Below are 12,454 nucleotides of genomic sequence, written 5' to 3' on the forward strand. Positions count from 1 at the left end.
GTGCCACTGGTGTCACGGTGTTATAGCAACACATATGAAGTGCTTTTTCTTAGCCAATGTAGCTGAGTCCCAGGTCTCCAGAATCCCATGGGGAGAGGCAGGGTTGAAACAAATGTGAAGATGAACTGGAATTTTTTCAAAGTTGTAGCCCCAAATGAACTGAATGGGCCTGGTAATTATGGGAACTGCTTTCAGAGGAAGTTCAGAGATTTTTAAAAAACTAATTCAGAAACATTCATTCCAAGCAGTGGCCCTGGGTGTTCTGGGAGGCATGAAAACTCTAGAACAGGCACGTCCAACAGGCAGATCATGATCTACCAGTAGATCACTGGACATCGGTGGTAGATCACTGGTAGATCACTGGCTCACCACAAAGAAGCTGAACAACTTTGACCTGAACCCTGCCAATTTTTAACTCTGTGATGAGATCGCAGTCTCTTGGGAGCTGGCCACCCCTGCTCTCGAAGATCCACGGAGCAGGCGGGACCAGTCCTCTTCAGGCATTATGAAAGTTACATTAAACATGTTGGGAGCAGAGCAGGGATGAGCATGTTAGCTCAATCCCTTGTCCCCATTGGATTCCAATGCATGCAGGACGATCGTCAGGATCAGTAAGTCTTCTGTACTTGTGATGAGTTCTAATATGCATAGAGCCCATGAGTGCAGAAGGCTCCCCATTGCCAATAGCTGACCTCCACGAATGGGGCAGAGCAAGCATGCTCATCCTCATTACCCCTCCGCCGTATTTTTCCTTGAATTTTTATGATTGAATGACTAGTTTATTGCTCTTTGGCCAATCAGGCCTAATGCATACGCTCATACTAATGCATGCATCACTAAAGAAAATTAAGCATTAAAACAAGTGCATACAGAGTACGTTATCGTAAAAAAACCTGTTTGTACACATTCCCTCACTAAAACGGGGCGATAAATTTATTGCAACCTGTGTGATCTTCAGGTGCAATCAATAGCTTTTGCTTCTCCTGTTTTAACAAATGTGGTGGTTCTGTACGGTGCGTCATAATCTGCAGCCGTAAAAAGAAATAGAGTTTTCCTTAAAGGGGAGCCATTACCAAGTGCTATTGCTGGGGATCCAGATAACGAGTCCTCAGATCTGAGTATTGGGGACACTCTGTTAAGGCGGGTACCATATCCTCACCCTTAAGGGAGCCTGGATATGGCTACTTAATTTTGTATTGTAACCCTTGAAGAAGGCTACTAACAAAGGAATATGTGATTAAGGTGGACTGGGAGGTTGCATGGATATATCTATAGTGCTGTGGCATAATGAAATATTCAGGTAGGGGTCAGGAGGGGACTGAATGGTGGTGGCTCCAGATTTTAGAGGGTCCTTGGACAAACCTTGCTCCACAGTCTCCCATATCCCCACATCATTGCTGCCAGGTGCTTCTTCTTCTTCTCTTGGTTGCCACCACCTGCTTTCTTGACAGGCAATGATCAAGCAGGCAGTGGCATCAACTGATTCTCCTTCTGACCACAACTTTTTTCTGGGCCAGAGTGAGAGGCAGGTGATCAAGCAGAGTTGCAGTGCTGAAGTGGAGCTAATCCAGGGGTCTCTTGGCAGTGGATTCCCTACTGGGTTTCAGGCTCATGGGAGTTGCCCATCCATGCCAATCAGTACCGGCCCTACCATTGGGCAGAGGTGTAGGACAGAGCTATGCATGCTGTGTGACTTACCTTGCTGTCCTCAGGTGTGCTGCAGGACAATGCCCATCACCAACCTCCAGGGAAAATTCAGCTGCCACTGTGGTTGGTTTCTGCCTGAGGAACGAGGGAGGCACCATTTTGTCCTTTGCCTCAGGCTGCAAAATATATTGGGCTGGCCTTGATGCTGACCTTGGAATTGGCTTAGGAATGACAGATCCTTTCAAGAGGCAAATTGGCAGGAGTTCTTTGCTTTCCCAGAACACACATGAGCTAGCTCATGAAGTTTTATTGCTTCTATTAAGAACATGAGAAGAGCTAGCTGGATCAGACCGGTGGCCCATTAAGTCCAACATCTTGTTTTCACAGAGGCCATCCAAATGGGAAACCAGCAAGCATAATAAACTTCCACCCCCCTGGCGTATTATTATTCAGGTTGGTAGTCATCACTGTCTCCTGTGGTTTAACTATGCGTTGCACCACGAAGTTGTCACTCCAAGGGGAATTTTGAGAATATTTTGGCAACTTCATCTCACTTAAAATTTGGTGCAGCCAAGCAAAATTACTCCTGCTTCGTGGGTAATAATAATAATAATAATAATAATAATAATAGTAGTATTTATACCCCGCCCATCTGGCTGGGCTTCCCCAGCCACTCTGGGCGGCTTCCAAATAAACATTACAATGCTGTAATACATCAAACATTAAAAGCTTCCCTAAACAGGGCTGCCTTCAGATGTCTTCTGAAAGTCTGGTAGTTGTTTATCTCTTTGACACCTGGTGGGAGGGCGTTCCACAGGGAGGGCGCCACTACCGAGAAGGCCCTCTGCCTGCTTCCCTGTAACTTGGCTTCTCGCAGGGAGGGAACCACCAGAAGGCCCTCGGCACTGGACCTCAGTGTCTGGGTAGAATGATGGGGGTGGAGACGCTCCTTCAGGTATACTGGACTATATACTGGGCTACCTTGTCCCAGATGATCTTTAGACCCCAGCAGCTGAAGTCAATGCTTCCACTACCACAGTTAGCTTCATCTGCTTTCCATGAGCTTCCACGGAACGGAATAATAAATTGCGCTGCTCAAGAATCCTAATTTTCCAGCAGCAGCTTGGCTTGGTCTGCTGGGCCGCATGATACAAACATTCTGCATTCCTGCAGCTCCATGATTAGTCTACTCGATGTGTGTAAGGTAGATTGATCATGTGGCCCACGATGGCAACCCAAGGCCATGAATACAGATCAGCAGGATCTGCTCAGAGAAATATCTAAGTCGGCTGTTGATGCATTTACAATCGCTGGGGCTAATCTCCATTTCAACTTGGTAGGAGGGAGAAGAAACATTCTCACTTTCCTCCTCCCCAAATTATGCTCTCTGCTATAGCAAATAGAGAAGGAGAGGGAGAGAGAGGAAGTGAAAGATTGACGGGCTAGCCTCCAGCCAGCATGCTGGCACCAAAGGAAAATCAAATACCGTGATATAAAGTTTGTGGGGAATTCTTACAAGCGACAAATCCCTTATGTGCTGAACTGCACAATCCTGGCTTTATATAATACAAAATCATTTGATTAGCTGGCCAAAGCAGATTGGTAAAGATAAGCTGTCTAATTTGTTTGTTTTTATCACTGCAGATGCTGAATCCCACCTTGCCAGCACAAAGCATCATTTCATAGAATAGAATCATAGAATGATAGAGTTGGAAGAGACCACAAGGGCCATCGAGTCCAACCCCCTGCCAAGCAGGAAACACCATCAGAGCACTCCTGACATATGGTTGTCAAGCTTCTGCTTAAAAACCTCCAAAGTAGGAGACTCCACCACACTCCTTGGCAGCAAATTCCACTGTCGAACAGCTCTTACTGTCAGGAAGTTCTTCCTAATGTTTAGGTGGAATCTTCTTTCTTGTAGTTTGGATCCATTGCTCCGTGTCCGCTTCTCTGGAGCAGCAGAAAACAACCTTTCTCCCTCCTCTATGTGACATCCTTTTATATATTTGAACATGGCTATCATATCACCCCTTAACCTCCTCTTCTCCAGGCTAAACATGCCCAGCTCCCTTAGCCGTTCCTCCTAAGGCATCGTTTCCAGGCCTTTGACCATTTTGGTTGCCCTCCTCTGGACGCGTTCCAGTTTGTCAGTGTCCTTCTTGAACTGTGGTTACCATTCATTTTTTTGGGGGGTGTGTGTGTGTAAATGTAAAGGACCCACGGACAGTAAAGACCAGTCAAAGGCGACTATGGGATTGTGCCGCTCATCTTGCTTTCAGGCCGAGGGAGCCGGCGTATGTCCACAGACAGCTTTCAGGTCATGTGGCCAGCAGGACTAAGCCACTTCTGGTGCAACGGAACACCATGATGGAAACCAGAGCGCACAGAAATGCTGTTTACCTTCCCGCCACATAAGTACCTATTTATCTATTTGCCCTGAGCTTGGATAGAGCAACAGGAGCTCACCCTGTTGTGCAGATTCGAACTGACGACCTTGTGACCATATCTATCTATCTATCTATCTATCTATCTATCTATCTATCTATCTATCTATCATCTATCTATCTATCTATCATCTATCTATCTATCTATCTATCTGCCTATCTATCTATCTATCTATCTATCTATCTATCTATCATCCTATCATCCTATCATCTATCTATCTATCACACACCCACACCCCTGAATTGTAGAGTTGGAAGGGACCCTGAGGATTATTTAGTCCAACCCCTTGCAAAGTAGGAATATGCAGTTGTCCCATATGGGGATCAAACGTGCAACCTTGGCTTTATCAGCGCCATGCTCTAACTAGCACTACGCTCTAACCAGTTATACATTTATAAATAACCTTTGAGGTTTCCTTCCTCTTCGGTGCAGGTACCAACTTTACCAAAACCACATTTGAGTTATTTTGGAGCTCCTTGCATCTTTCCCTCTCAGCTCACAGCCTGTTGCAATCAGCGAAAGGACTAAAAACCGCAGCATTTCCAATGGTGCAATTTATTAAAAGAGAGAGAGAGAGACAGAAAGAACGAAAGAGCCTGTTATTTTTATGTGCTCATAAATGTTTATATAGAAGAAAATATGTCAAGTGACAAGGCAGCTTGCTATGGGCATGTGGAAAAACTCACTGCTTAATTTAAGATTTTTTAAAGTGGGGGAATTGTTCTAGCTGCCAGCTCCAAAGCCCGTGGCAATCTGTATTCTTCAAAGGGCTGGACGGGGAGAGTGCACGGTGACTGAACGCGGAGGGCACAATCTGCCAGGCGCAGCTGTGCAACCTTAATTTATTCTAGCCCATTGAGGTGCACAGGCACATAGAAGCACATGGCTGGAGGGCCTGGCGGACTGTTCTGTTTATACTACAGACAGCCAAGGTTTCTAAGGCCAAAGCACTGTGATATTACTTTAAACATTCATGGCTCCCACCAAAGAATCCTGGGAGCTCTCATTTCCTTCGGGTGCTGAGAGTTAGTAGGAGACCCCTCTTCTCTTCCCAGAACCACAATTCCCAGACTTTCCTGGGAAGCAGGATTGGCTGTTACACTGCTCTGAGAAATGCAGTTTTTTTAGGGGAAGAGGCGATCTCCCATCAACTCTCAGCATCCTTCGCGGACTACAGCTCCCAGAATTCCTTGGGGCACACCATGACAGTTTAAAGAGGAATCACAGCGCTTGCTATGTCAGGTGTGAATGTGACCTAAGGCAAAAGGCATATCTCAGGCATAGGCAAACTCGGCTCACCAGATGTTTTGGGACTACAACTCCCATCATCCCTAGCTAACAGGACCAGTGGTTAGGGATGATGGGAGCTGTAGTCCCAAAACACCTGGAGGGCCGAGTTTGCCTATGCCTGGCATATCTGCACTATGGACTTCAGCTGGTTTAAACAGGAGAGCTCCGGCTAAATCACTCGCCGTTTCTCGTCAACGTTTTTGGCAGTGCTGAGAAAGGCCTTCCCCTTTGCAGCAAGCTTGCGACGCTCCTTGGGGATACACCCATCTATTCATTTGTGTTGCCCTGCTCTCTGTGGACCTTGGTGATGTCATCACACAGTCGCAGCTGATTGGCTATGCCGAGATGTAGCCATCCTGCACTTCGTGATCCCTCACTGGGTGGGACCATGGGGGTGTATTGCTCACTGGGTGGCATCACACATATTATTAATCTATAGAGGAGGCGGCAGTCATCGCCAGAGCCAGGGGGTGGGTGGGAGAACTCTGCCAAAGCTGCAACAGCCCCTGCTGTGGGGAGCCATGACGCAGAACAGGGTTGGGGGGGGGGGAAATGTGAATGTTTGCAGAGATGAAGTATGTGAAATATTTCTGCTTTTCCAAGATTGATGACTCTTCTATCTGAAAACTGAAAAATGCAGAGTACAGTGGTGCCTCTGGTTAAGAACTTAATTCGTCCTGGAGGTCCGTTCTTAAACTGAAACTGTTCTTAAGCTGAGGTACCACTTTAGCTAATGGGGCCTCCCACTGCCGCCGCGCAATTTCTGTTCTCATCCTGAAGCAAAGTTCTTAACCCGAGGTACTATTTCTGGGTTAGCGGAGTCTGTAACCTGAAGAGTCTGTAACCTGAAGCATCTGTAACCTGAGGTACCACTGTATTCCACGCAGTAGCACAAAACAGCCTTTCCCAAACCTGGGGAAACTCTGGACATTGTGATGCCATGGGGGGCAGGAGGGAAGAGTAGGACGTTAGGGATCTAAGAATTTTGAGTTCTTTGGTGGAAGTTGTGGCAACGTGGCATGAAACTGGTTATGCATTTTGTAGTGAAATTTAAGCGCTGAGCAGCCCGAAACCTCTTCTGTGGAATACATTCATTTGTGGTCGGCGTGTGGGGCCTCTCCAAAGAGACTATGTCAGTGCAGGGAGTGGCAAGGGGTGCTGCCACTTCTTCCAAGCAACTGCGGAAGCCCTCTTAGTGTGTCTCCCATGTTGAGAACTTCAGCAAGAAGCTTTGAGCTTCTCTTTGAGATCTCCGTCCTTCAGTCACGGCTGCTCCGGAAGAGGCAAGTGTCAACCCCTCTGAGTGACAAGATCCTGGTCAAAATCCTAAAGAGGCATCTGGGATGCCCATTGCTGTGCACTCAGAGCCTTTGATTCCTCTCTCATGCTCCACCTTCTGCCAGTTGTCGAGAGTCCCTGCCACTGCTATGGATGGAACCAGGGCTCTACATCAGAGGTATCTCAGAGCCTCCAGCGCAGCTCTTTGAAACGACCAGCTAGTTCCTCATTGTCCACACCCCCTGTTGGGCTTCACAACTGATCCTCGTCGATCCAGATGGTCTTCTGCTGTTCTTCCCAAACCTTCTCCTTGATGATCCGCAGGAGGTCCTCAATGCTGCTCCAGGCATCGGCCTCCAAAGAGGAGTAAAGGCACGGCAAACCCTCCAGTTCTTTTTCATTCTGGCGGCATGTCCGTAATAATTCATCCTCAACCAATGGGTTTGGGAGCAGCTTCCTGTTTCATGCAAGGAAACCAAAGGGGATATGCATTTAATACGTATGTATGAGCACACAGCCTCTTTTTCCTTCCGTTCGAACAAATCCCCAAACTTATTTTCGCACTCCTGAGCCAACCCCCCCCCCCAAAGCAAAGTACTAGGAAGCGTATAGGCCTGATTCTTTCATGAATGCACCTGTATGACACTTAAGAGTGGGAAAATATGTCAGTTTTGGTTCCTCTTAGCTTCTCATTTTTCCAAGTTTAAGTTCAGTTCCCCACAGCTTCAATTAAAAAAAGAAATCCTCATGAAAATTCGCCAGTACTTTCATGTGAATTTTGCACGACACAATTTTGCAATCCAACTTCCCCGAATGCAATGCGGTTTGTATCATGCATTTTTTTATTTACACTCAGTTTTGGGCACACTTCCCAGAGTTCTCTGTGAAGAAGGATTGACTGTTAAACCACTCTGAGACTTGTAGCTCTGGGAGGGAACTTGTGGGTTATCCAAACAGCTCTCGGCGCCTTTATCAAAGTGCTCCCAGAAGCCTCTGGGGGAACCCACGACAGTTTCAAGTGGTAGGATATTGCTTTAAACAGGTGGCGTGAAAGTGGAGCCATGTGTGTTGTGAATGTGGTATTGAATTGCGCCATACCTGAACTTCTTGATATTTTTTTCCGAGACTTTAATAAAGAGAACAATAGGATATATCCTGGCTTTGATTAAATCCTTTGTGCAGCCGATCCCAGCTTCAAGCAGGCAATGTTTGTTCTGTAAACAGGAAGTCAGGAAAAGGACTTTGGTATGCACATCTTGGGGCTTGTAAGCACACAATCTCCAACAGCTCAGGCCAATCATGTTCCACTGATCGTCCTTCTGATCAAATGGCTTTGTGCGTCAACCTTCCCTTTGAAGTTGTCCAAGGACTTGCCCCTCTTGTCCTTTAGCCCGGATATTTCTGCCTACAACCTTCGCTCTTCCAGCTCTGCTCTCTTAAATGACTCTGCCCATCTTCCTTTGCGTCTCCTTAGGCCTGGTACCCCCACCACCCTCACGTAGCCACATCTTGCCAAACTCAACTTTACTACAAGGCCACTGTGGGGACCCAGGAAACCACAGGAGGGGAGAGTTGCTCTTGTGCTCAAATCCTGTGTGTTGGTTTCTCACAATAGCTGACTGTTCAGCCACTCCGAGAACGAGATGGACCACTGGACTGATCTAGCAGGCTGTTCTGAAGTTCTCAATCTATGGCTGGTGCCAGTTCTGTGGCTCACCCCAACCCCTGGCCCCAACCCTCCATAAAGCACCATGTTACTTGGATGATGCTGCACCACTAAAGATTTTGGCAATCCATCGACAAAACCCATCCTTTCTCTCACCACGGGATAACTTGATGCAAAGACCCCCTTTCCAAAAGAGAATTAACTGATCTGAAGGCGGGGATTATGTCAAAATGAAGGTAGCATGTACCAAACGTACCAACGTAATTGAACTTTGTTTGCTCAGTTGCAACATGTTCTGTAATTACTTCTCAAAAGAAAGAGAAAAACCCTCCACCACTCTCGTCTGGCTGTTTGTTCCCTGCTGCGTAACAAGCATCCGGCATTTCATGCCATCTGTTTGGGTTTGACATTATAATCTTTGTTCTACACATCATTGTCTCTTTCTGCAGCTCAGACCCTCCTTTTGTGTGTGTGTGTGTGTGTAGCTCTCTCTCTCTCTTTAACAGGTTCCCATCCTTTCCATATCGGTGCATGAAAACCCAGCGAATGAAACCTAAAAGTGAATTTGAGAACTGAAGGGTGTTTGGCTGTGTCAAGGCGGATCACGCAACAAAGGACTGAAAAAAAGTGGAGGGAGAGTGAAAGAGAGAAGGGAGAGCTGATAATGAAAAAAAGACAATGAATGGAAAGAGAAAAGATTAATTGTGAAGAAAAGTACATTTCATTATCAAACTAGGAAGCGAGTGACAGAAAAGAGAATAAGAGAAGGATCCCACACCATTTTATGTATCTTCCTATATACATAAAAACGTAAGGCTGTCATCACACAGCCTCCATTGAAGGATTTGTTTTGCTGCATCACAGTCCTAGATGTGCAAGAAGTCAGAGCGCAAACCCCACTGGGAGCTTTCTAGAGCAACATCAGGGTGAGGCAGAAGAGCAAAAGAGAAGGCAGGTTGCACAACACCAGTGGTTTAAAGTGGTGGCGGAAAGTGGTGGTTTAAAACAGCTGCAAAAGTTTGGGTAAAGCAGGGTTGGAGGGAACTGACAGGGAGCAATGGCAGAGTTTTGTGTCAAGTACCTTCATACAATGGAATATTTGAGAAGGGGAAGCACTAGGAGGTGAATGCGGTGGGGTGAAGCTTCTAGTCTAGTATATGTATCTGCAAATAGTGAACTATGAGCATGTATTTATGTGGACAAAAGGGCACCACCAAGGCAAAAGAAGAGAGTAGCAGCAGGTTTGGAGGAAACTCAAGATTGGCAGAACTACAACAAGGGGGAGGATCCAACAGGAACTGGGCATGCTTAGTGAGCATGCTCCCCAACTGGGGTGGGAGTGGAATGGAGTATTATGGAAGGTGGTGTGGCTAAATGGCTGGAACATTGCACAGGAGTGCTATGCTGCAACATTCTGTTGCAGTCCCCAATTATTATTATTATTATTATTATTATTATTATTATTATTATTATTATTTCTTACTTGCCCTTCACTTTAAGGTGGGTTACGGCAATTAAAAAATAAAATATGAAAAACAGTTTTAAACAAGAATAGGGTTATCTGGTCTATGAGATTCTGAAAAGTGACAGTGCCCAAAATTCTGCGGGAGTTTGAGGCGGTTGGGAAGGGAGCAAAAGAGCACAGGGCCTGATAAATTGTTTCATGGTCTAAGAGTTTATCCTGATTTGTGATTAGCACTGCATGTGGTTTATTTAGTCATGTGGCAATGTCTGCTGTTATGCATATTTTCAGTAATTATTTCTTTTATGTGTTTTTTTTTTTGGTGTGTTTTTTTTAAACCTGATGCTCTTCTTTGTCTCTGGAGAATAGTTACAACCTGTTCAGCAGCTGAAACTGAGAGAGAAAACGATGACAGCTGACTTTTATACGAAAGGGACAGCTGGTAAGCGTTCTTCCACTCCCACCCCAGTTGGGGAGCAAGCATGCCCAATATTGCCCTGGAAAAATACATGCCTAAAATTCTCAGTAGCCATCCCACCCAGCTTCCTCAGAGTAAGGCTTGGAGGAAACATGACCCCCTAACTGAGCTCCTCCCCCTACTTGTGACTCTCTCCCAGTCAACCAGGGTTGCCTCCTGGGGCAGAAGTGTTGGGGTGTCCAAATGAGAACTCAGAGTAGGCAGGTACAAAATGCTTCTTCAGCAGCATGAGGACAAGTCTCCGGAGCCCTACACACAAGGGAGATGCCTGATTCCTCAAGTTCTCTGGATCGTGGCCCTGAGGACAGGCCAGGAAGGGGTGAGACAGCATTACCAACTATTATAAGCGGCTCCCTTGAAGTCTAAGCAGTGCTGAAGCAACACCTCTGCTCTCTGTTGGACAGCTCCTCTGTTCTCTCTCCCTCTCCCTCTCTTGGGACACCTATTACAGTGGGGGCTCGCCAATGTGGTGCCCGTGGGCACCATGGTGCCCTTGAGGTCTTTCGCTGGTGCCCCTTAAGTCTCTGAGCCCCCCTCCTTGGTTATGATGTGGTTACTCTCCCCCCCTGAAAAGCATACAGCAGGGGTTAGCAAACTTTTTCTGCCATGGGCCAGTCCACTGTCCCTCAGACTATGTGGGGGGCTGGATTATATTTTGGGGAAAAAATGAACCAATTCCTATGCCCGACAAATAACCCAGAGATGCATTTTAAATAAAAGGACACATTCTACTCATGAAAAAACACGCTGATTCCTGGACCGTCCGTGGGCCGGATTTAGAAGGCGATTGGGCCAGATCCGGTCTGCGGGCGTTAGGTTGGCTACCCCTGGCGTACAGTGTAAAGGAAGAAGTTGGAAGAGTGACTCTCTTTCCCACTTCCTCTTTCATCTCTGTGTTCTTTCCAGCGCTCAGATGAATTCTATTGGACCTGACTTATGCACAGATCCCTTGGAAAAACGGACTGTGAGTGTGTGCATGCACTTTTTCTTCTTGGGCAGGGGTGATCTGGGGGAGTGAGACAGGATCAGAGTGGGTAGCGCCCATGCCATGCCCCATGTGCTCACGGGCCTAAACAGGTTGGTGACTCTTCTATTAGAGTGTTTGGGAAAGGTGAAAACCTCTAGTTGGTGGGAGGGTGGAAAATGTGTGTGTGTGTGTGTGTGTGTGTGTGTGTGCAAAAGGCAGTTGGCCGATTCACAAAACACAGAGAGAACTGGGGCACCTGCACATTTCCCCCCCTTTTTAAAATGTATTTTTATTAAAGATTTTCTTGATTTACAAAGGCATGTGCAATGTCTCTCTCTCATATTTTTTTCCATGTAACACATTTTTTTTAAAAAAAACCAAATCGGTTTCATTTGTTGAGACATTAGGAAGAATAGTGGGAAAGAGGTGGAGGGGGGAAAGATGAGTGGGGTTGGGGTTGGGTGGTGATATTTCTATTTTACTTGGTATATGTGGGGTTTTGTGTCAGCGTTGCTTGTGTGGGTTCTCTGTTGTTCACTTGTGTTCCTTTGGTGGTAAGAGAGGTTGGGGTTGGCCTAGGGTGTGGCTGTTCATTTGTGGTTGGCTGTGGTGGTCTTTGTTTTCATGTGTGAGTGGGGTGGGTGGGTGTTTTGGATCAGGTTAGCCATATCGATTTATATGCTGTTGGTGGATTTATCTCATTCTCTTGTTGGGCTGTGTACGAGATAAAGACCTGCACATTTCTAACCAGAGATGGGTGAAATTGGGGAGGATGGTGAGGCTGCTTGGAGAGAGAAGCTACTCAACTTTCTTCTGCTTTGCAGGAGTGCTTGTTTCCCACCCTTAATGCTACACACACACACACACACACACACACACACAGACACACACACACACACACACACACACACACACACACACCTTACAGAGATACCTTAAGTGTTCCTGTCCTTCCTTTCCCAAAAGAAACAGAGCCCAATAGCACTGCGCTGGGAATGGCTCACGGTTTGGGAGAGCCCACCACAAGACCTTCAGCATTACAGAAAAGGCATATGCGCTGCACTGCCCAACAACCAGTGGCGTAGCGTGGGTTCTCAGCACCCGGGGCAAGGCAAGTAATTTGCGCCCCCTAACCCGTGGATTTTAGCACTCGAGTCTCTTCCCCGCCCCCCCCCCAGATGTTGCGCCAGGTGCAGCAGGCCCCCCTGCACCCCCCACGCT

The 12,454-nt window shown here is 46.7% G+C and overlaps 1 protein-coding gene across 2 annotated transcripts in view; it reads right to left on the bottom strand.

Moving 5' to 3' along the window:
- Positions 1 to 4,631: 4,631 nt before the first annotated feature.
- Positions 4,632 to 12,454, bottom strand: part of CARD11 (caspase recruitment domain family member 11) — a 108,159-nt gene continuing 100,336 nt past the window's right edge. For both annotated transcript variants that reach the window (XM_082199628.1, XM_082199629.1), the window contains 2 exons: positions 7,759 to 7,874; positions 4,632 to 7,117 (listed from right to left, as the gene is read on the bottom strand). In XM_082199628.1, the coding sequence (XP_082055754.1) occupies positions 6,913 to 7,117; positions 7,759 to 7,874 (321 nt within the window). In that variant the 3' untranslated portion in view covers positions 4,632 to 6,912. The remainder of the gene's footprint in view (positions 7,118 to 7,758; positions 7,875 to 12,454) is intronic.

Source organism: Podarcis vaucheri (assembly GCF_965113315.1).
Source record: "Podarcis vaucheri genome assembly, chromosome: 14".
In the NCBI taxonomy this organism is placed as follows: Eukaryota; Metazoa; Chordata; class Lepidosauria; order Squamata; family Lacertidae; genus Podarcis; species Podarcis vaucheri.